Genomic DNA, 25,219 nt, shown 5'->3' with positions numbered 1-25,219 from the left:
CATAAAAATGTTTTATGTAAGGCTTTGCAAAGGCACCAGCCTTCCCTCCAGAGATGGTGATTAATAGAGAAAAATGGTTAGCTGAATCTCAAGTTTATTGTACACGGACCGGGCACTTTCAGGCTTTCTTTTCTAAAAAGCTACTATATATTCTGTAGGAGAAAACACCCAGAAGTGTGTGGTTTACTGTGAATGATTGATAATACCATGATTGCCCAGGCACTCAGAGCATGCTATTTGATAGCCTATCATACACTCATTCCAAAGGAAAGCAACAGTTATCATGGCCTGACATGTTTATCATTGCGGAGCTGAGCCGGTTATCAAAGCGGTAGAGCTTCCTGGCATTATAATATTTGATCATGTCTAACACCCTTCACAGAGCTCACCCCACAGCTGTAAATCAAAAGTCCTGCGGCGGCTCCTTCCCAGATCACCCCAGCATCTCAATCCGGGGAAGAACACATCGGGCATGTAATTCTGCTCTTCGGCACTGATAAAGAACGAGATTTTTCCCCTTCGGGTTCTCCTCTAAGATGCTCACTTACAAACAGGCAAAATGGTTTCTGTGGGTCAAATAATACCCCATGGGAAGCAGCACCGACTCCCTGCCTGTCGCAGCTGTTAGCTCTGCTTTCTGCTCTTATTTCAGTGCCAATCTTTGGCAACAAAGCCTTTGTCAACTTGTACCTTTCTCCCCACAGGTCAGCTTGCTCTTCAGACTCCCTGAACACAAAACCACCGCCGTACGCCCTTGGCAGGCATTTATCCCGGCGATTCTAATGACTGCTCAACGGGAACAATAATTACTGAGATGCATTTCTCATTAAAAGATTTCATCTGAACACCGAAAATCATAACTGCATACCTTCTGTGAAATTCAATCTGGCTGTATCTTGCTGTGTTACACTTCAGGTACCAAAAAGACGGAAAATGCACCCTAATTTAAATTTTTAACTTAATTGGTATATAACATTTCTAAATATAGCCTTAAGCACCCAAAGTACAGTTTCAAAAATTGCCATAAAGACTTTAAATCAGTCAGAGTTCCACAGCAAGCCAGGGATGCCACAGAACTTCCCCGGCTGCCATATTCACAACGTTGTTACGTGAAGACATGCTCAGAAAATAGTGACCTCTCCAGTAAGCAACCACATCTACACCTATCAGGAAAAAAAAAAACAAACCAAAACCATGGCTACATTTTCCCAACATATTTTATAAACACCCAAACAATCTACTTCAGTCTTAATCAAATATTATTGTATCTTGAGCAAACAGCTTTCAGCTGCCAACACCGTGCCCTGCGGACCTGCCGCAAAGACTTGGTGCCACTAAAACCACATGTTCTTACACCGAGACGACAGAGGGTGCAGCTCAGTTCTCCTACCGCCTGGAAACGTCACAGCAACACAACCATTGCAAACGTACATGGAGTTCCAAACTCACCTTTAACAAACAATTTCGGAGATTGTCTCTAAACCGCACCAGATGGCAGTAGCGCCACCTGTATCCCCTGAACACCCACCACACCTCAGGCCCAGAAGCCTCTCTCCTCTCGCCCAGAAGCCTCTCTCCTCTCCGTTGCAAACAGACACCAAAAGCTGCTCACTGGTGTCACCAGGAGTGACCTTACCTGGCAAAGGCGAAGCCAAGAGGGGGATTTTGATGGGGCAGAAGGTGAGGAGGTGGCAGGGCTGGCTGCCCGGGCCCTGCGCGGCTTCGGGCTCCGCCGACACCAGCGCCGCGGTGGCCAGCGCCAGGGCCTGGCTGCCACCCGCCGCTTTGAGGCTGTTCTGGCAACCACCTGTGGAAGGGCGAGACACACAAGAGATTTTATTTTTAATCGGAAACCAGGGGATTTGGGTAAAACGATGTTTTTGGCATTCTGAATTTCAGCGCAAGATGGAACAAGAGTCTGCAACATTTCCCACGTGGCCTCCGCTTTCCACATCCCCCTTAGTGAGACGCTAAATTTTGAGTTTATTACGTATTTTCTGAAAGCCCCTTTCCTAATCATTATTCTTAAAAGTCCTAGCTTGTTGTTGGCGCATTTATAGATATTAAAATCCGATATATGTGAAAATATCATTGTAACCTAGAGGGACAAGACAGTAGTGAGTCATATATAAACTGCACAGAGTTATTAAATTTAAATGAAAAAAAAAACACAATAAAAAAGTAAAATATTTGAACACACTGGTCGCCATTTTCTGCAGCTCCCAGTTTCATAACAATGCATGGCAGCACTTATTCTGATTTTTCCTAAATATGAGTTGTCTGATTTCAAACCTGAAGGTTTTTGTTACTTGCTATATTAACCATCCCATGTCACTGTTATCTGCCCAGCTGGTGTCCCATATTATGTACAAAAATAGCTGAGTTTTCCAAGTTTTACGTACGAGTATCCTTCATCTTGAAAACCCTCCATGCAGGAAATTTCTGATGGTTTTATGTGGGGACACAGAAGTCCCACAAATCAACGTTCTAACGCACTTTAGACTGTGCAATATTTACCTTTAAGTCTAACAAGCTTGGGGAGAAGACCTTCAGAGCTCAATCTTGGCTAAATACGTTAAATAAACAAGAAGATGAGTAGTAAAAATCTTAAGGAGAAAACCTAATTTGACAAACACCAGCTGTTCCTCCCTCTACACTGAGCTGTGCATTCAAAAATTAAGCCATCATTAGCTTATTATGTCATTCAGCAAATGTTTTGAGTTCATGTGGAAATCCTTCAGGCAATAAGAGCCAACTGTAGCTCTGGAAAAAAAAAAAAAAAAAATCACTATTTGATCAGACTCCTCACTTCAGGCATTCTGTGAGTTTGTAGGTATTTTTCCACATCCATCCCTGCTAGGAATAAAGGGACTTTTGGCCCACGACCGGTGTTGGGGAAGTGACCGTTGGGGGGGCGATGCACCTAAAAACTTCTGATTTCAGATGCCAAGTGCCAGTTTGCTCCCACTTAGCACTGGGGAAAGACTGGGTCAGGGGTTTTTGGAGAGGAACCTGCTTTGGTTGCAGCTAATTGGGGCTCCTAAGGCTACCTGTTATACTCACTTTGGGCAGCTTTGCTCCTATACTCTTTAAAAACAATTATCTGCCAACAAAATAAGCTCTGTATTGGCAAAATAGAAGTCAAATATTTTCAGTAAGCATCACAAAAAAATTTCTATTATTTCTACTATATATGTCAATGCCAAGAAGAATTCACTGAAAACACCTGCACATGCACTAATTAAAAGGCACACAGGCAAAAAAGCCCATAAATATTAAAGTTTGAATCACTGAGCCACAGACAGATGAAAAACAGACTATTGTGTGAGAGTCACAACTGAAATAATAATTTTAAAAAAGTGTCCAACTAATCCAACTGTTTAATATAAGTTTTTTGTTTATTCCCCTGAGGACTAGCCCAGCTCACTAGGTTAGGTTTAACGCCTGGCCTCTGCAAGCCTGCGCTCATTCCTAATTCAAGCTGCCTGCAGCTGGGAAAAATCCACAAAACATCTTCTGTCACCTCATGAACACTAATCTTTTCTAGACAAAAGGACTTTCCTACTGGCTTCTGACAGGGTACATGAGCAGAAAGGTTGTTTACTTCTCGTTTGATTCTTTTATTTTGGAGAAGAAGATGCGATTTCCCCGCAGAGCCCGGGAAGGCAGCCCAGTAACAGAAGCCTTGGTCGCTCGGATAGCCCAAGTCTTCCAGATGAGTAACGCTCCTGAAGCAGGGCTTCCGCATTAAAGTTTCATCAAATCCCTTATTAAAGTTTCATCAGCCGGTTGAAAGAGAAGTTTGGGTGATTTCCCCGCCTTTGATGAAGTTCTCTCTCCCTCTCTCGTGCTAAATAATTCTGTGCAGAACCGTCTGCCCTGTCATGGTTAGTGCTGGAGAGGAGAGCACGGACCAGGGGCTGGGGCTCATCAAGCTCTTTGCACTCAATTGAATAATTATTTCAGCAATTTATCAGCCCCTAATGTAACATACGATTTGCCAAAGCAACAGGAAGGTGGCCCAGGACGTGACTTGTTGAGAGCTTGGGACTTGCACCTGCACTCAGCACACCTGGATGGAGAGTTCTCACAAACCAGTGAGATTTTGCAGTAAGTATTATTTCCAAATAATAAGGAATGGTTCAAAATAAGTAATATTTCCAGAAACTTCTTGAAAGGGTTTTTTAGAATCATCATCAATCACCCCACATTCACATGAATTTCAAGAGTCAACTGCCTTGAAAATAGCAGTAAAATACTGTTGTTTATATACCCTTGAGGGGGGAAAAAAAAAATCCTAGCAATGGTAGATTCCCCAAATCTGTTTTTGCCAAGTCACACTACGTCTTGGGGAGTAAGGTAACACTTGTCTGCTGGAATGTTAATAACAAACCCCATTTGAGCATCTGCCCCCAGCCTCCCAGCTCTGCTCTTCTCAAGCAAACAGATGACGGGGAAACCACTGAGATGTGCGGCACATTTTGATGTGAAGCAACTGAAGAGCAGGGAGCAGCTGAAGAAGCAACCAAGAGCTTACTCAGAGATAATTCACCGACAGTGGGGAAGGCACTGGAACCAGCCAGCAAACCCATCGCCAGGGACCAGGCATGGTCTTCAAACGTCTCCCTATTGCCTTCCACGGGGACAAGGGTCCCGGAGCACAGGTGTGGAAGAGCAGCTGGTTCTGCTGTGCCTTCTCTTCCAGCACAGCATCATCCACACGAGTTTGGGAATTGTACCCGAGTGCCTGTTCTTGATGAGAAGACCCAAAAGCCCCAAACCCCTCAGCTCCAGAACCGCCCTTTGGCTGCTGACACTAACACATTAATAATTGAAACCGTGAGATTTTCCTCCTTGAAGAGAAAACACCCAAAAGAACAGCAATTATTTAATAAGACAAAAGTAAAGACTACTAATACTTATGAGCTATGAATACCCACTCATACCCAAAAGGGTAATTCAGGACCTTCCTTTTCAGATAAAAAAAAAAGTTATTGGTATTGGGAAAACCTATGGTACAGATAATGTAATGAATTTTAAATTGCACTTCATTATTACAGCCCTTCAGTCCTTGTCTTCAGTTTTGCCTACAGGAAAACAGCTTTACCAAAGGGTTATGAACACCTTTCCCAAAAGACCCACATTAAAAAAATAACAGAGGAAAAAATTTCAAGCAGGTTAAAGACCTTTTGAACTTTTTGTCTCTCTCGGAGAAAAAAGTATTAATACATATGAGCATAATGTTCCCTTTAACTTTTCTTAATGTTCCAATAAAATATGGGGGTTTGCATCTCCTTCCAGCCCACGAGCTGCTGCAAGTGCCCAGAGGCCCCTCTGAGCTCTTCTGCGTTAGCAAACCCTCCGTGGGGCGAGGACCAAGGACCCAGTGCACACACCGACCTGCCTGCCTCTGCTTTTTAGCCCGGAATAGCCAAAAGACACAATTAGAACACAATCGGGTTCCCACTGCAATGCACTGCTCGGTCTCTGTCCAGGTGAACACCAAGCGTACGGAACCACACAGCCCCTGATTTCTATCAAAGCTTTGCAACCCCCAAACCTCCCTTTTCACGGCCATCACCCATGCTAGTTAAAGACACCAGAACTCAATGCTATTAGGGTAAAAAAAAAAATTTTAAAAAATTCAAAACAAAACAAAAAACCCCACCATGTATAGAGTAGCTTCCTAAGGGACCTGAAATGTATATTTAAATACAAAAAAAAAAAAAAATTTGAAGGGTTTCAATTTAAATGTGCATGCTCTGGAAGTCATTTAAAAATTAAACACTATTAAATAGCAGTTAAATATTTTGACCCCAGAGTTAGCAAAAGTTAGTGATACTGAGGTGCTGAACCTCTCCCATAGAAGGATGTGTACCATGCTCTCTTCTTCTTAAAGCAATATGCAGGCTCCTTATTTTCACTCCCAAGCCAGCTGAACCCAACACACCGGCTGCCTGTGGCCATGGGGTTTGGGGGTTTCCCTGTGCCCGCCCTGGCCTCGGGCACCGCGCTGCTACCGACCTGGCTCCATCCAGCCCCGCACAGTCCCAGCTGCTATCGGAAGAAAGAAAAAAAAATGTATATATATACACACATATATATATAAAAAAATTAAGAGCCCATCATTTGTGAATAAAAAGCCATTTCAGAGATGTCCACTGAATCTCAGCTGATGCCACCCAAATCAGCGACAGGACCGGAGGGTTTGGGGCTAACGCGGCCGCAGCCCGCCAGCACGAAGTCAGTGAGTTTTGACAAGCAGCACCCTTGTCACAGGACAAATGCCCCATCAGCTTTTGCTGCCATGGCACCCGCACCCCAGTACAGACCAGCCCGGGGCCACAGAGACCATCACTCGGGCTCAGCACCGCAGCAGCGCAGCTATGAGGAAACAGCTGCCATCAAACACCGAACGCTGCTTCAAAGAGGTGCGAAAAAACGGCTCCGAAAGAAAGAAAATTTAAAAAAAAAAAAATGGAATTATTGTTTATTATCCCTTATTCCCTTTCCCTTCATCTGCAGCATCTGCTAGAGAAAAAAAAAATTCTTCCAGAGGACAGCTCTTTGTTAAACTTATTAGACTGTTATCAATATTAAAACTGACAACAACTGTCTTGGTAGAAGGAGAAAAAAAAAGGAAACAAAACCAGGTGGTTGAAATAGGCGGAATGCACTGTCCTCAGTGCATCCCCCTCCTTGAAGATGAACCGTAAAACGGGGAAAAACAAACACTAGGTCAGAAAAAGGAAACAAACAAACCAACCAACCAAACCATACGACGGGGCGAAAGCTGACAATTTACAGAAGAAAAGGAGCCTTTTTCTGCTTGTTTTCCCCGTTCTTGCCAGCCAGAGGGGAAGCAACCCGGCGCTGGTCGCCCTGGCCCAGCTACAGCAGGATGCTGAGAGAAAAACATTTTCTCAGCAGTATTTGAGCCATCAGTTACAAATCCTGGATTTCTGAAAACCCTACATGTTGGATCATTTGCAGAGCTGATAAAAATGAGCACTTCCACGTAAAAAATGATAGCTAGGATTAAAAGGCTGCTGATTATAAAAATGTTAAGTTTGAAGACATGAGTGTTTTAATAATATAAATATTTATGCTCTGTATCGATACACATAAATATACTGGCTTCAGTACAGCCGAGGAGATGCTGGCTGGGTTCGAATTTTCCTCTCTCAGGGCTGAGGAGCTGCTGGAGCAGGGTAGGGGCACACGCTCCATGAAATTAGAGGCTGAATTCTGAACTCTCTCAATAAATTGTCCCTCGTGCTGGTAGATGATCAGATGCAAGACGTCAAGTGGAAAGAGGGTTAAAAAAAAAAAAAAATTTAAAAACCCACAGCACCACAAAACACAACAAACGGAGAAGTCCGAGTCTAGTGAGTCAGAGGTGAATGTCATGCCGGTAGACATCTTGTGGATATTTTGATTTAATATATCCCAGATAGCAGCTGGGAAGGTAAGTTCCTTTCATGATTGTTGCATTCATCAATAGGATCAGAAGGCTGTTTAGCACAAGCCCTTGGATCAAGCACTAGCTGTCCCCCTGGCTTGCTCCACTCAGCTCTGCCATTTAGAAGAGATTTCCTGGCACTATAGGTCAATAGGACCGATCTGCTTCAGCAGAACACGTCATTCCAGCTGGATACTCCCCACAGCATTAACATATCTCTAAAAGGAGGAGGAAATGGCAAGTGTTATTTAAACAGAGCCCAGCCCTGCGTAACCCCACGCTGTGCGAGATGGGGGTTGGACCAGCTGAGCTTTGAAGGTCCCTTCCAACCCAAACTGTTCTGCGATTCTGATGAAGGATATCACAGATGGGAAGGCTGGATGGATCACATGTGGGAAGGCTCACCTGGCCAGCACCGGCCAGGGTTGGGGTGGCACAAATCAGGACAAAAATCTCCCTTTCTCCCCCAAAGTGCATCCTTGAAACGATGGGCTTGAGCTTTGAAAATGGAGACATGGTTGCTTCTCGGTTCATCCCCTCCTGTCATTTCTTACACCACCCAGACTTCACCAAACAACGATTTATAACCACGGTTTGTGTGGCTAGGAGCCACCTGGAATTTCACTCTTCTTCCTGCCCCCATGCAATGATGTCCAACCATTGCAATGATGTCCAACCATTGCAATGTCCCCCCATGCAATGATGTCCAACCATTGCAATGATGTCCAACCATTGCAATGTCCCCCCATGCAATGATGTCCAACCATTGCAATGTCCCCCCATGCAATCATGCTCCCCCCCCATGCATCAGGGCTTGGCACCAATCCTGATTCTAGTGGCAGCTTCCAGTGCCTCTTGGAAGGAACTTTTTTAACCAAGCACAAACCCCTGGCAGACCTGCAGCATGGGCATTTCTAGCACCAGTATCGATACTCTCAGGAGGCAAATGGCCGAGAACCTGCTGGCCCCGCTGCCCAAATTGTGCATGGTCTGGGATGTCAGCTCCCAAGCAGCATTTATCCATCGATAAATGAAGCAATGGATTGACTTAAATTGCAGATTTATCCTAATGCAAAGGAAAACATATTGATATCCCCATCTTCTGTAGCCCAGAGGGAGGAAAAAAAGCTTATCGCCTTTTCCATTTGTAAACTCCAGCTATTGCACGAGTCTGCCGGTAAGAGCAGCACTAGCAGCTCGCTTTTTGCTCATACGCAATAAATAAAACTACCTGGCTCCTCACAAACAGGAACAGTCTCTGCAAATCGCTGAAAGAGCTGAATGTCTTTATAATGAGGTCTCGGGGCCAGGTAGGACAATATTACAAGAGGGTCAGAACCACAAGCCTTTCCCATAAACACGTTACATGTAGTTTTATTTCTATCATTTAAGTGGAAAAAAAAAAAAATCTTAACTTGCCTAAAGCTTTCACTTGATTTGGGTATGTAACACAAAAAGCACTAAAAAGCACAAACTTCATAAGCAAAACAAAACCTCTGTAAATGCTGTGATTAAAGTCAAGCATTCCCAGAGATTTAATAAAGTGTTCTTCTCTACAGTGCCCAAATGCTCCACAAATAAAGAGGGTTTTCATGGCATTTCAGGGATATTCAGGTTCCTGCAGTGCTGTTCTCGTTTTACAAAGAAGGAGCCCTAGCACATGCACATTAAATATCAAAGAATGTGATTTCAGAGACCCAAAACCTGGCTACTTATCTATACATATGTGCTTCAAACATGAAGTTTGTGTTTAGGAAACACAGATGGTCAGAGGTCCTGTGTCAAGTATTTCAAAACCATTAAAAAACATAAGGAAATGAAACCCAAATTTTACAGAAAGCAACCACATTTCTTCATAGATTTGTCATGTCTGCAATTTAAACTGAAATTACCTACAAAACTGTATATATACATATATCTGCATATGCATATAAATTCTAATACTAATAATTGCTATGAAAAATATTAGATCAGTTCTGTAAAAGTTAGTGGGATGAAAAGAAAAAAAGACCCTAATGGGAAGTATCAACATTTTAATCTACATGGGCAATTTGATGAAAGAATATCTATGAATTCTTCATTCTGGTATTTCTGATTTCAACACCCATGGATGAAAGAGCAAAAAGATTGCTTTGGAGCAAAGAGACACCGTGGAAATGTAGAGGCAGCAACAAAGACTCAACTTAATAGAAAATATTTTCTATTGAAAAATCATTAAAAAAAACAAGAAAGAAAATAAAATATCTGATTTAAGACGACTACTTTCCTTCAAGGAAACCAATACGGAAAGTCTTCATTCCAGCTTAGACAGCCCCTGTTACAAATGAAAAAATACTCTGAGCGTTTTGTTAAAGACAAGAAGCATTAGACGGTTTTCTCCTCGAGCGTCTCCTCCCAGGCTCCCGCCCTGACGGGGCTCCCCGAAGGAGATCTGAGAACCCCGCGTGTTTGCCATCAAACATTGTGCTGCGGCCACCTCTGCAGCACCAGGGCCAGTACAACACCCCAGGTCAGCAAGGTAACGCAATGTATGTTGAAACGTGCATTGAAAAAAAAAATCCATTTGAGTACTGTCAAACATTTCAAAATGAAAATAGATGCACAAGTGTTATTTCCCTTTGCTCCAAACAGAAGTGCAGGAGGCAGCATCCAGGCTCCATTTACCCAACACCCCAGCCAAAGCTCCTGTACCACAAATACTCCATTTTCAAGGTTACACAAGCCTCCAAGTTGCTGCTGAGCAGCTGTCCACACCTTTAAGCCCTAGAACATCTGAAGGGTGTTTATTCAACAAGCCACTGGCAAGATCTACAGCAGCAACTTGTGTTTCTATGTGGCTGCAGCGCTGGTCGTGCCAGGACCTGGGTCAGGTGGGGGTGGGAATTCCCTACCGCAGGCTGAGGGGCTCCCGACAGAATTCCCGGGTCTGTATGGAGACAACTTGGCAGTGTTGAGTTAACGGTTGGACTCGATGATCTTAAAGGTCTTTTCCAAACAAAAAGATTCAATGATTCCATGATCTGCTTAAAGGACAATACCTTGAAATTAGCTGCAAAGTATTATGGTCTTCAGTAAGGATCCCAGGTAATGACCATTACAGAACCGTAGAATCATTTTGGTTGGAAGAGACCCTCAGGATCATCAAGTCCAACCATAACCCAGCCCTGGCACTGCCCCATGTCCTGAGAACCTCATGTCCGTCTGTCCAGCCCCTCCAGGGATGGTGACTCCAGCACTGCCCTGGGCAGCCTGTTCCAATGCCCCACAGCCCTTTGGGGAAGAAATTGTTCCCCACATCCAACCTCAACCTCCCCTGGTGCAACTTCAGGCCATTTCCTCTGGTCCTGGCGCTTGTTCCCGGGGAGCAGAGCCCGACCCCCCTGGCTCCAAGCTCCTTTCAGGCAGGTCAGAGATCAGAAGGTCTCCGCTCAGCTCCTGTTCTCCAGCTGAACCCCCAGCTCCCTCAGCCGCTCCTCAGAAGACAATCTATTACTGGTTCTACTGGAGTGCCCACAAATTGTTGCATTTAGCATTGCACTAGGGTTTCTGGAGAGCCAGCAAGGTGTCAGTCCCTGCAAACGCTGAGCCTGGGCGATACGGGACTGTGCACAATTACAGGAGACACTGACTCACCGACCTCGCATTTCATTGTCACCCTCAGCAAGCAGAAGGCAAACACGGATTTCAAGGGCTATAAGCTGAAAGCCACCATCTCCACCTAACAAAACCACTGAATTTTTGAGCTCACTGGGGACGCTGCCCGCGCGGGCTCTGCTTGGCATTCTGCAGCGCGGCTCCTGAAGCCCTTCTGGGGAGCTCCACTCCTGAAGAGATGGCAACACGCTCCCATCTGCATCTCCTGCTCCCTCCCTCGCAGGAGCCTGGATGAAAGGCTTGTTCTCCAAGGTTTCCTGGGAAAACCTTCTCGAACACACCGATAAGAACACCCACTTTGCAAGGAACCACTGTGAGCAATGCCCTGGAGAGCCAGGAATGCCAAACTGCAAGAATGTACCCTCAAACATTTAAAATAGCATCGATAATAGTAAAAATCACTGAATATCATGTACCAGAGGGCTACAGCTTTCATCTAACAGGTGCCACCAAGGAGTCCTGACAGTGCTCTGGCCCCACCACATGCAGCAGCCACCAACCACATGTACAGAACGTGATGTACAGAACGTGATGTACAGAACGTGATGTACAGAACGTGATGTACAGAACACACAGGTGCCACATGGGCACATCTCACCTGGGACCAAATAAGCCCCGATTTCATCCACACGCACAAAGCACAGCGCAGGAGACAAAAACATTAATCCTTGCTCTGCAAAAATATCTAGGCACTGCTTCCTCACAAAAAAACCCCGCAGTATCCAGTAGACATAAAACAAGCTATCATTCCTAGGTGGGGAAATAAAATGTCACTATTTGCTTTAGATACACGAAATGGTAAGCACATAAATTCATGTTTTGCAATATGAGCGAGAATAATAGCTGCTTCCTTTTCTTACAGAAAATAACACCTTCTAGTAGCTGGGGCTCGCAGCTGTTAAATTATGTGCAGTACCATTTGCCAAACTACAATGCCTCATTCCTTTATCTTTGTAACATTGCTGATACATTGAGAAAACAATTATATCATTACTGATAACTGTGGAGAGCAAACCTGCCCTAAGACGGGCTTTCCAAATGAATACAGCTGCATAGCCTGCAAAAAGCTTATTAACTTCTCAGTTTAAACCACTTAACTAAGCAATTTGCTCTCAGTATTTTTATTACTCTTCATATTAAGTGTAAAGATTATATAGGAAATACTTCAAGTACTACCATAACATTTCCCAGAAACAACTTCTGCTGGCAGGCACAGATATTGCCATCCTGCGGTAACGCCAGCACCGCACATGCTGCTCTGCAAGGCGCTGGGGTTCACTGGGTCAGCACTGATCATGTCCATCAGAAAGAAGATTTAAAAAGGGATGGGAAGATTTAGAAAGGTGGTCAAGGATCTCTGTGCTCCTCCCTGCACCTTTCCCATCCAAACAGGAGCTTGGGGGGCTCTGGAGAGGCAGCAGCCAACACTGAGCATGCTGCCGGAGGAAGAGTTGAACCACCTAAGATCTCCTCTGAAAACAGGCTTGAGTGTGCAAATATTGTCCAGGGGGTAGAAAAATCTTCTTTACTCTGTGCTACTTACAGCCCATAAATGTGGCATCAGACTGGAAATGCCCAGGCACTCTTCCCTAAGGAAGGATGCAGCAGCTGGGTGGTCCCCACGGCATCCCGGGAGGATGCAGCAGCTGGGTGGTCCCCACGGCATCCCAGGAGGATGCAGCAGCTGGGTGGTCCCCACGGCATCCCGGGAGGATGCAGCAGCTGGATGGGGCTTTGCCCATGGCAGCCACATCTCCCAGCGCTGTGGAGCAGCTCGTCAGTCCAGCATCGGGCATCTCTGGCAGAGGGAGAAGGCAGCTTGCTGCAAGGAGTTGCTACAACCTCAAACTACAGAACCGATTTGAGTGATTCAACATCTTTCAATGCAGAACAATATTCACTGCTAATTAATCAGCCTGGCAAATGGACCCCACCAGTAAGGATCTCTTCCAGCACACGCTCACCAAATCTCTGCATTACTGGCAAAATACAAGAAATCTTCCCCTGTGCTATACAGTTGCAAAATAAGAACTTGACAGGGCAAAGACCAAGGTAAGAAGGGCTTTGCTGTCAACCCAACTGACATTACCTTCGATCTAAGAACGGAAGAAACAATGACAGCAAGCCATTAAGAATATTCTAATTCTGAATGTAAGAATATATGATGTTAGGGGTTTAAACATCAGCAGCATTTTACCTCTTAACCTGTTCTACAAGACAACAGCTATTTCATACAACTATTGTAGCACCGAAACAGAGAGACTCAGCTTTACCGCAATGTATTCCTGTTCTCTTCCAACTGCAAAGCTCAGCTCTCCTGTTAACAGCCGGGACATATGTGGGTTATATAGATTAATAGAATTTATTTCACAAATATGGCTGTGCATAACTGAGTCTTAACAAGATGATGGATTAATTTTTCTTCCTTACTGATAGCTGTCTACACAGACCACACCAAATTCTTCAAATTAGCAGCCAGTAAGAGCTGCCAGTAAGAGCTGCCATGCTCTTACTGCCAGTAAGAGCTGCCATGCTCTAAGCCATGAACTATGTTGGCAATTTCTTGTTTGAAAAGAAATCAAGTATGTTGGGACTGGCTGGCCTCTTCATTCCAGAAATCAACAACCAGTTATGAAATAATCAGTTAAATCTTCTATAATTACACATGGTATTTTCTTTCTTTAAAAGTAATTTAGAGGATGAAACGCACTTTGCCATCAAGGTTCGGATCCAGCAAGAGATTTTTAGCTGAATGGAACGAAATACTTACTTTACAGAATGGCTTGTGTATCTCTGGGAGATGCATTAAAAAAAAAAAAAAAAAAGAAAAGAAAGGGAAGTACTTAATGATTTCTGTCCTACTGACCTGGTATGAGCTGAGGTGCCAGCACCACTGTGGGCAGGGGCCTGGAGGCAGCAGCTGGCCTGGCTATGGCCATGGCCACTTGGTTTGTCAGTAAAAGAGGCTTCTCATTGCCCTGGAAGAGTCTTGATTCCTCAGGATGTATCCACGCTGAATCCAGAGCAAATGTGTTATTCAAGTAAATCTGTTCAAAATAAATTAAAAAAAAAAAAAAAAAAAAGAATGTAAAGGCTTGAGATACAAAATTCAGAAATAAAAGTGAGAATAAAGTATCTTTAACTCAGTATTATAATACAGATAGTATCTCCATTCATTATTATAATACAGATAGTATCTCCATTCAGGGACAAATTTGCAAAAATAGATTGATCTCTGCTCCATAAATGTTGCAGGCTGAGTTTAGCTGACCGTTTAAAAATTAACCAGCTTTTAACACAACTAATGAGCTGATGCAGCATCACAAAAAGAAAAGAAGAGCTGAAGGCAACTGTGTCCCAGCCACAGCTACTCCGGAGCAACCCACCTGGAATGAGAGACTGCGGCTGCCTTCGGAAGGGGGCAGACAGCAGGAGGGAGGGGCAGGGGATAAAGCCACAAAGCCTCACTTTAATTACTCAGGTGGGTAAATGTACAGATGTAGGGAACTGTGGGCGGGATGAGGACGCAGGAACGCAAGTGACAGCCTGGCACCGGTACCCGGCCATGCTCACGGTGATGCCAGTGCTGCCCCACAGCATCCCTTTGGGGGAAGTGCCAAGAAGAAAGGGAAAATAAAACACTCTCATGATCACATCCCATAGTATTTTAAAACATTCTACTCAATGAAATCGAGATTAATATTAAAGCTATTTTAGTCTTTTTATAATAAAAACTTCAGAAAAGTGAAGAGGTACCACTGTGGATAGGAGCAGCCTCCTCCATTAACCACCCCGTAAACATTTCTCCTCCGCTGGGTTTTGCCTGACAAACTCCCGACCTCTCGCTCGCCTTCACTATTCACAAATCCCAGAACACTCCTCAGCCCGTACACTTCAGCCTTAAAAACACTTCAGCTACCAAGATCAGACTTACTTTGCAGCTTGGTAGCCTTTTATCCATCCAGTTTTTCCCAGCATGAGGCGGAACCGTAGATGTGTACACAGGTGGAAAAACAGGAACAAACTCCACGCTCGAAGAAGGTGAAAATCCTATGACTGGAGAATGAGCTCCAAATATCCACTTAGGGGAAAAACACAGGAAGAAAAGTTAACCAAAGGATTTTACTCAATCAATGCTTTTCATGATTTCCTAATCACATAAAAGAGTATAGAAAATTTCAAACATGTCTCTTCAGTCCAACAACCATTTGCGTTTCTTTAGGCACTATATGGTGAGTGACACGTGGCACTGACATTATAAACTGCTTTAGAAAGCCAGGAATCGGTAGCCTGGCCGTAAACCAGGACTTGGCTAATGGCTGCAAGTCGCCAGGGAAGCTCGATTTTTCCTCTGCTCAAACAGAAACTCACATGCAAAACAAAAACATCACTAGAAAGTGGTTTTAAAATTCGTCTGGAGGCAAACGAGAACAAAAGGAAGTGTCTGAGACGTATTTTCTCTTAAATTCGCTTGGCAAATGGGTTCCCACAGTAAAACCATCTCTGCAGTTTATTTAAGTGGTCTCACACTGGGGAATCATTGATGTTACTGTTTCATCAGACCCAGCACTACCTATTTTCTCCCTCCCGCTCACTCTGCTCCCAAACCACAAGAGACGCTCGTGCTCGAAAAGGCTGGAAATCTTCACATGAAATCCAGTGGATACTACAGTGCTCAAACCTCTGCTTTATTTTTACTTCTTTCTTATAAAAAATGAAGAGACCAGGCAAAACTACACATCTAGCTTCCGATATCTCCAACTGTAACGGGATAAACACTCCAGCTGAAATGCTTCACTATTTCAAGCAGCCTTACGACAGCAATTAATAATTGAGATATTCATCAAGGGAAGCACTGATGAGACAGATTGGTTCAACTGACATGACTCAAAACTTTAGCCTTTATGAATATTCAAAAAAACAAAACACTTGACATTACATATGACTATACGAGCATTGCTGAAGCAATTTTTTTTTTTTCCCTTTCTGGTCCGTATTTGCGGAAAACGCAACCTGCCACCGGCGGTTACCGGATGATGGAGACGAGCCCGTCTGGAGGGACCCGCGGACCCTCTCCCAGCCCTTCTCTTCCGCGATAAAACCCCAGCGCAGGTTTCCATCCCCCCCCGCCGGCGGCTGCCCGGCACAGCGGCGGCAGCGCGGCCCCGCAGCCGGCAGAGCCCCCGGGGCGGCGGGCAAGGACCCCCGGGGGCGGCGGGCAAGAGACCCCCGGGGGCGGCGGGCAAGGACCCCCGGGGGCGGCGGGCAAGAGACCCCCGGGGGCGGCGGGCAAGGACCCCCGGGGGCGGCGGGCAAGAGACACTCCCCCGGGTGGCGCCCGCAGCGCCCCCGCCGCTCCGTGGGCGCCGGTCCCACCGCTGTCCCCCTCCCCGGCGCTCCCACCCCTACGGGCGAGCGGCTGCCGGCACCGCGGCGGCCGGAGGCTCCTTCCCCGGGGCCGGCGCTGGGCTCCGGACAGCGGCGACGGGAAACTTCTGTCCCCGCGGCGGACCCCGCCGAGCCCCCCCGGCCCGGCCCGAGCTCCCGCCCGGGTCCGAGCGGCCCGTACCTGCCCGTGGAGGAGCGCGGCTCCGTGCTGGTCAGCGGCGAGCAGCGGCAGGAGCGGCTCGCAGGGGACGCGCCAGCCCGGGCCGGCCCGCAGCAGCGCGGCGGGCGGGGGGGGTGCGGGCGGCGGCGCCGGCAGCAGCAGCGGGGGCGGCGGGGGAGCCCCGGCGGCGCCAGCGACCCTGACGAGCCCCGCAGCGGCCGGGACCACCCAGGCCCAGGGGGTGGCCGGGGGCTCGGCGGCGGGGGGGGGCCAGAGCAGGGGCGGCGGCCGCTTGGCTGCGGGAGCCGGCAGCATCCTACATGGCACGGGGCGCGGCGGAGCCGGGCCGAGCAGCCCCCCGCTCCGCACCGGCACCGCCGCCGAGTGAAACTCCGGCTGGCGGCGGCGCTCCGCGGCTGGCTCCGCCCGGCTAGGGGGGGGAGCGGGGCGGGGGCCGCGCTGGGGCCGCCCCGCGATGGGGGGCGGCCGGTAACCGGGCTGGCCAGCCCCCGAAGCCAGCCCCCCTCCCGCCGGGGGAGCGCCCCTTCGCTATGGGGAAAGAGAGGCTTTTGAGCATCACATCGCATTAAGGTTTTTCGCCGGCGTCTCGGGTCTTCCTGCGCTCCCGCGGGGGTGTCGGGGGCAGGAGAGGCGGGGTGGGAGGAGCCGGGGGGCATCGGGCGGGCTGGGCACGGCGGCTCCGTCACCCCCACCGCGGTGCGGCCGGGAGCGACAGCGCTGCTCCCGGGAACCAGCGTCAGCCCCGGGAACCCATGGACACCCCCTCCAACGGGGCCCTTCTGCCTTCTCCAATAGAAATAAAATCCTCGCAACACGAATTTCCTCGCATACGGAAGGGGATGAACCCGTGAGCGCGAAGGGTGTTTCGGGCAGCAGGTGCCCAGCACGGTGCAGAGAAGGCGGGGAAGGGTCCCCCCGCCGGCTCACCACCGCCGCTGGCCAGGCGTGCCCTCTGCTCCTGCCGGGCTGCGGAAGAAGCCATTGGCAGCTCCTCATTAAGAATTAAGCCTTTGACACCTGGTCACAGGTAACCTCTAGGTGTGAGTAATCATACCTCGTGTCATGATTTGATGAAAAACATGCACCGATCTCTGCAAGTGCCCGAGAGCAGCTCCCTTCTCTGGCCCAGCTCAGGCTTAACCCGGGGTGACAAACTTGTTTGTTTGCAACCTATGGGCTTGTTTCTCCTCCCTTCCCCTCCCTGCTTGCCATGGCTGGGAGGAGAGAGGAGCTGAACAAGCCTCTTCCAGCTCCTGACAGCATCGCAGCTTCCAGCCGCTCCCGCAAAAAATTAAGGGAATGAGTAACAGTAAAATGGCCTGAGCCTGCAGAACATAGAAATGCTTCAACTTTATGGTTTAAAATCGTTGCTTATATTTCCCTGCCAAACCACCAGCATTACTCCAGCCCTCCGTTGTAGCAGCGTGGCAAGTGCTGCATGGTGAGAAAGGTGAATATCCTGCTGCACTGGGATAAATCACCATGATCCCAGATCATGAGAGTGTAATGGAAAACTTGCTACATTGGGATGACACAGCTGTACGTAGGCAAACCTGCAGCTTCTTAAAACTGCACAGAAGAAAGTCAAAGGTCTCAGAAATTAATCTTGTCTCCTCAGCCTCTCTAATTTTATTTGGTGTGCAGAAGAATTGGATCTCCCGTGGCAGTGAATAACCTTAGTAAAGATAATTCCTAAGAAGTTTTGAAATCAAATTGTTATGATCTGTGGATAAACACGAGATCAGGGTAACACATTACTTACAATTATCCTCAGAGAGATACTGAGAAATACACACTTGAGTAATGTACAAAGTGACAGAAAGCAGATAAAAAGAAGATCTCTTCTAAATGTTTTAGTGCTTGACTATTTGTTAAACTCAAAAATCACTTCCTGGTAGTTGTAAGCAAACAGAGAAACAGAAACATAATGACAATGACAACAACAAGAAAAACAAACAAATAAAAAGGTTGTTCCCTACAAAATGCAGTGGTCCTTGATAAATGCAATAGTCCCTCTATAAAATATTGAAAATAAGAGCAAAATTAAATGTTTCATTTTTATTAGTGGCTGGAGATTTATTTTTGGGAGGAAAAAGCTTGAAAGAGAGTTTGAATAAGTTCAGGACCTGTTTGTGTCCACCCACCCCTGTGTTGACCGGCGTTCCCCCATCTCCACCCCCCCAGCAGCAGGAGATCCTCACAGCTGCGCTTTCCCACTGACGGGGCTGCTGCTTCTGGTTCAACTCCAGAGGAAAGATTGTTTCTTACAGGACTTTATTCCCTCTGCCGAAACCACAACTATCATCAGCCCACTAAAATCAGCAAAGTCCAGCCTGGATCCAGCATCTGTGTAACTGTTTAAAGCACAAATCAGTGTTGTTGTCTAGACTATCAAAAATGTTGGTTAATAGATCAAAATCAGTATAATTTCTTACTAGTGGGCAGTCTTAGTTAACGTTCTCCTAATATTACATAGGAAGGTCTGTGTGTATAATGTGGCTTCAGAAAGTCCCAGCTCGCTGGGGTCAGAGGAGTTTCTCGTCTGACAGACATCACGCAGCCTGGCTGAAGGATGCACACACAAGCATCAGCTGCTTTTTGGCTTAGCCTTCTTTTTCCTCCACTTTAAAACTAGTAATAAAATTCTTGTTGCTTTCATCCCCGCAGCTGGGGAGGTGTTTGAGTGTTTCCCGGTCTATTTGCACAGTGGGTTGATGACAAGCCCGTATGCAAGAGCCTCATCACGGTCCAAGACTCAGCACTCCCATGCTGCAGCCCAGGAGCGAGGGGTGACGGCAGGAGCTGGGGCTGCACCCCACGCCAGACAGGCGATCAGCGCTGCCGGGGCTCTGCTTTTCCCCACCAGCCCAGGCAGCGGCAGCGATGGTGAGTCCAGCATCGGGCAAGATGCAGCAGAGACATCCATGAGCGTTGGGGCAGCAATTCTGTCCCTGGGGAACAGCCCCCAGCTGTGGGGCAGAAGATGGATTCTGCTCGTCCCTGCGGAGCGCTTGGTGACAGCTGGGCCATCACTGCTCTGAAAAGGGTTGGATAAAAAAGTTAAATAAAGTTTTCATGTTGTGGACTCGCTCCAGCTGTTCATACGTGCGGGAACCGCATTGCGTCCATCTTCAGAGCATGGGGTGACCTCTCCTAAAGGAAGAAGTGGCATCTCTGATGCTGCTCACTAGCAACTGCTGCTGGTGGACTGGACAGTGTTGGGTTTTAACAGTTGGACTCAGTGATCTGAAAGGTCTTTTCCCACCTAAATGATTCGTTCTGGCCGGGCACTGCCCTGAACACACACCTTCCTCCTGCTGACCCCTCGCGTTTTCCGTAAGGAAAAGCTGAGACAGTCAATCAGTCTCACATCTGGTGCACACGTGAGCCCTCAGCTGCCACCAAGTGTACTGCAGATAGACAAAAAGCCAGCTGAGCACTGGAATAAAAGGTTTAGGTTCATCATCCTAATTTTTAAGTCTGAAAAATGGATCTGAACAATCAAAAAGTTACCCCTCTCATTAATATCTAAATTACAGACTTTTATTACTGAGGTCATTGTTAACCACTTTTTGTGACGCCAAATTTATCTTGTGAGACAATATCAGGTACTGACCAAACTGTTTTCAGAACAGGTGATGTAACTCTGTTGTGGCACAGTAGCCACCCATAGGGATAAATTTAATTTGGTGTGACACACATGAACAGAACAGTAGCCTGTACCACGGTCCAGAAGGCCTTATGTAGCACTCCCTATTTACAGATATATTTGTAGCCACGTCTGTTTGAATGTGCTAAAGTTGCCTGTAGATGATAGCACGGACCAGAATCTTGGCAGAATTACACGCTCCAGCAAATTCCTAATAAATAAATAAATTCCTGCCTGCCTCCGTGTGCTCCGCTGCCCGGGAGCGAGGCTGCAGCTCTTTGCCAGCGTCTGCTCCGGGGTTAAACTGCTGGGTTGGTACCGTGCGGACGGGGAATCTCTGCATCTTGTGCGGTGTGAAGAGGGAACACCAGCAGGTTTTGCTTTTGAGGTCCTAACCCACCCGGTTCGATCCTTCTCAGCAGTGCAGTGATCGGGAACCCCACCCGAGGAGCTCGTTTCTTCCCAAGCAGAGCTGTCAAAATTTCTGGCCAAACAAATGAGCTGGCCAGGTGATTATTTTGTTGAGTTTTCTCACAACAGCACAGACTAATGCTCTGTCCCTTGGGTTAATCCTTATCTGCTGCATTAGCCATTTGTTTCCAGCAGTGGTAAACAGCAGATATTTAAGAAATGTATCAAATAAATGCACTGTGCACCTAATTGTGCAACACCACACTATAAGGGGAAATGAGCTTCTGAGTCCAGCTAGCGATCAGCTCATGGTCTGTAGCACGAGGATCAATTGCTCCTACATCTTTCATTCCAGCTAGCAGAAACACAGATGTTATTTTTATTCTCCTGTGCAGCTCATTGGAAGCTTTGACAAACCCCTCTTTTTGGGAATGGTGGCCACCAAGCAGCAGTCCCTCCAGCTGGGACAGAGGGATCAAACCCCGGTGCTGAACCGGGGGGTTCTGGGGTGATGGAGCTGCCAATACTCGTGCTGAGGAGCCAGAGAGCACAAGTCAGCCCTCCACGGAACAGAGTCCCCGAGGCAAACACAGCACGTGAAAAATCCCAAAGTGAAATGACCTTTTGTTTCTGTTCCTATAATAATACCCAATCTCTGATCAAATTTTTGCAAAATTCCGTTGATTTCCATGAGCCCCATTTCAACCCCATTAAGAGAAATCACAGAAATAGGCATCAAATGAATAGCAGACACGTGGTTCAGGAGGATTACGGCAAATCCTCACCTTGCTGGTGCTAGATTAACCCAATGGCACTTGGAGCAGCTGCCAGAGAAGGATGTGATTGCACAAAGACGATTAATTGGCAAGTTAAGCTGTAAAATATGAACTTCCTTTCCATTATACTTCCATCAATTTTGTTTTCCAATTACTTATACAATGTTCTTGAGGGGTTTTTTTGTACAAAGATGGAGTTATTCATACCAAAATTTCAAACTCTGGTCATTTAGGAAGGGAAAGCAAGTGAGAGACCATTGCCATCCAGTTGCATGGCCAACTGGAAAGAGGAGCATGGAGGGGACAGACAAACATCTCCTGCCAGGGCTGCTGGGACAGATAAACCCGTTTGCTAAAATCCCAAATTCATTCTAATCACGTTGGATGCAGATGTCAAACACACTTTTTTCCTTGAAAAACAGCACAATTAATGCACAATCCAGAGTAAAGCTCTACAGGGTTTTGCATATAGGAAGATCAATTCAGTCAGCTAAGAAAAGCAACAGAAAGGCGTTCAGACCAAGAGAAACACAAAAAATGGCATATTTTATATGCTCATGCAAGAAACTAAGTTGCTGGATACATTTCACTTTTGAATTGGACAGTAAAGAGCACAGTCATTTGAGGCAAGATTTGCTTTTTAACTAGTCAGATGGAATTAATCTCTGGCCTGATTTTAACCCTCTTTATTTTTTTCCCAGTTCCATCCCACAGGAGCTGAAGGATAAAACATCCTGGGATAAAGATCTCTACCTCTGGCTACCCTTCGTCTCCAAACCCTCTTGAGAACACACGCAGCTCGCTTGGATCCTTTAAAAGACCCCCAAAAGTTTCCACACTGGTTTGGGACCAAACAATCCATAGATATATTAACCCACCTCTCCTCTACAGCCAGAGTCCTCAAGATACTCCTGGCAGGTGCTGCTGACCACCAGCAGAAAGAGGAGAACGTTGTTATCCCCTCCTGTCTCTCAGAGCCTCCAGATTGCCTGGAAGGAATCTGCGGATGCCAGGGAGACGTACAGCAGAAAGGCAGCCTTCTCAGGACCAGATCTGCACCTTCTTAGTCCTGCAAAGCACTGAGGCACATGCTTGGCATTGAGGGTTTGAAGATACGTGGATTGCAGCTGGTACACCCCAGAAGAGAATCAGTGGGGGTGGTTTATTTTTAACTTTTCAAAAGAGGGATGCTTTCCTGATTCACATTCTTCACCCAGCACTGAAAGCCTGGGGCTCTGGTCCTCTGCACCACCACGTGTCTCACATGCATTTCAGGTGCCTTAGGTAGACAGGAATAAGTTTGGAGCACACGACATTCTCAGTGAAGTCAGATCAATGATTTCAGTCACAATAACTTGCTTAGAAATTAGCTGGTTTATACACTTCAGCAAAATATGTATCTGGTAAGCTCAAAACATCTAGCTAGTCAAAAAGCTGTGGATTCCAAAACAACAAACAACAGATGGTGCCACCTCACATCTACCTACTACTCTAGAGAGATACTTGATGGACAAGATGAGCTTCCTTGTAGAAGGACCAACAGTAGGGTTTAAAATATAAAGATTCAACTTTTGCTGGTGCCCACTAGTAGCTAGTTTATCAATAAACAGGTGAAGAGCAGTAACCAAGTCTGCACACTCCATAGCACTAGCAGGGCAGGCAGAAGACACCACAGTTCAGCGAAACAGCCTGTCGCGTCCTCAGCAGCCTGTTTATTTACTCTCAAAAGCAAGACGCGTTTCACTCCAGAGGAATAAAAGTTGCTGTTTTCTCACTGCTGTAGAGACCACTCAGTATTTTAACACTGTGCCTTGCATGGAAGTTGGAAGGAGTCTTCCCATCAGCTCTTGCAGTCCTAAACAAACATTTGTTATTGCTTAATCACCAGTTTAGAAAGGATCAGTTTTCCAGAAGAGACATGGGAGCAACATTGCATTAACCGATAAGACATCAGACAGCCCCACAGCTTATCTGGTAGTCACGAAGCCCTTCCTGAAACCTGCTTTATTCAAACTCCATGGTGAACCTCGGAAAGCACAGCAAAGGCTCTAAAACTTGAGGAGCGTGGAGAACAACAAAAAGCATGGCCAGCTTTGCAGTGGGCTGGAAATGGTCATTCATCGCTTCGTGTCTTGTAGAAAGTCTTCAAAACTGCGCACAGGACAATTTTCTGACTGGGAGCCGCTGTTTCCATCAAGCACAAGGACTGCTGGTCCTTGCGGGACGGTCACGTCGTTCACCAAGCAAGGAGAAGGTTTCTGGTGCCAACGTGATGCCCCCAGCACCGTTCGGGGTGCCGAGCGGGGTGTTCAGGAGGTTCTGCCCCTGCCCACCCGTCACTGCTGGACCCAACGGGCACCAAATCGCTGGGGGAAGAGCCAGCAGCGTTCCATGCCAAGGACAGACTTTTCCTGAGACGCCCAATTATCATCAGCCCACGCGCTGTTCTCGCAAACTGCCGAGAAGGGCTGATTGCGCAGGCAGCGCTATGAGACAGTTGGTTACCCTGAACTTGGGTTATTTAAAACACGAAAGAGGAGTTGTGGGCACTTTGGTCTCTGCAGAAGGTGGAAAATCGTTACTACCTCTGATTTGTACACATTATTCCAAGGTATAAATACAAGTTTTTAGCCTCTTAATTAAGCATTTTACCTCCCCATGGTTACACAGTTATGTGAAAGCTCATTGCAAGTTTAAAACTTCACTTTATCAGCCAAGCAATTTCAGTTTTATGAGCTTTATCCTCTTTGTAGTAACTTTAATACACTTCTGTTACCTAATTATTTCTCTTCCCAGATTACTGCTCTTAAATAACATCACTATTATTCTGAATTCAGTGATGGAGATAGTAGACCAGATCACATACTTATCTCCAAAACCATTTTGGGAACCAAATGCGGAAATATCAGTGTCAACTTAAAAAAAAAAAAAAGTACCAAGAACTAATTATTCCATCTGGAAGCCTTCCACTTTAATTTCTCTAGCATTAAATCCCCTGGTATCGTTCTCCAGTCACTCAGCTGTAATAGGTTTTGCTCTGCTCCCAGAAGAACATTTCACAGCATTTCCAGGACAGAGCTCTCCCAGTCTCTCCTTATTGCAGCCACTTTTGCTCGCTACCTAATTACCCATTTCAGGGACGATTTTACTTTGCAGTTGGCTGTTAGCTGAGGCCATTTGTTCCACCCCCAGTCCCTTCTCCTGCTGTTCGGGGTGCCTGGCAAGCCCACGAGCAGGGCTGGATGCTGCAGCTTCCCTGCCTCTCAGAGATGCTGGCGAGCAAGGCTGCGCCAGAGCCACCTTCTTCTGTGGGCTGGATAAAAGACATCTGCTTTTCATACATATTGAAGTGCTCAGCCATTCACTTCAGAATTAAGTAGAGCACAAAACCATCCTCAAAAGAGACGCTCGTGCTGAAATCCCTGCCTCCGAGCAGGGCGCGTGCTGCTGGGCACAGCTGAGCCCAAGAGAAGTGGGGTCTGAGTTCTGCCAGCAACCTCTGGCACCTGGAAATCCTCTGGCCAAGAACCAAACCCAGTCCCAGCTCCTCCAGTAAGCACTAAAGCTCCCAGCTGTCACAGCAGATACCAGTGCATGGTGAGCAAATACCGGTAATGTCTCTCCCTTTGGTTTTGGGGGCAGGACTCAGTCCTGCTGCCTTGAGTAACCACCTCCTCGGAGGAGCAGTTGTGCTCCAT

General features: G+C 46.8%; 1 protein-coding gene across 1 annotated transcript in view; it reads right to left on the bottom strand.

The window, feature by feature from the left end:
• The window catches only part of TCERG1L (transcription elongation regulator 1 like), a 75,687-nt gene extending 58,708 nt beyond the window's left edge, over positions 1 to 16,979 (bottom strand). The window contains exons 1-4 of the mRNA XM_065639349.1: positions 16,686 to 16,979; positions 15,051 to 15,197; positions 13,983 to 14,163; positions 1,637 to 1,807 (exon numbers count right to left, since the gene is read on the bottom strand). Of these exons, the coding sequence (XP_065495421.1) occupies positions 1,637 to 1,807; positions 13,983 to 14,163; positions 15,051 to 15,197; positions 16,686 to 16,979 (793 nt within the window). The remainder of the gene's footprint in view (positions 1 to 1,636; positions 1,808 to 13,982; positions 14,164 to 15,050; positions 15,198 to 16,685) is intronic.
• Between the last annotated feature and the right edge of the window lie 8,240 nt (positions 16,980 to 25,219).

The sequence above is a fragment of the Caloenas nicobarica genome, chromosome 7 (assembly GCF_036013445.1).
Source record: "Caloenas nicobarica isolate bCalNic1 chromosome 7, bCalNic1.hap1, whole genome shotgun sequence".
Taxonomy (NCBI): Eukaryota; Metazoa; Chordata; class Aves; order Columbiformes; family Columbidae; genus Caloenas; species Caloenas nicobarica.
This window is presented reverse-complemented; position numbering and strand designations above follow the sequence as displayed.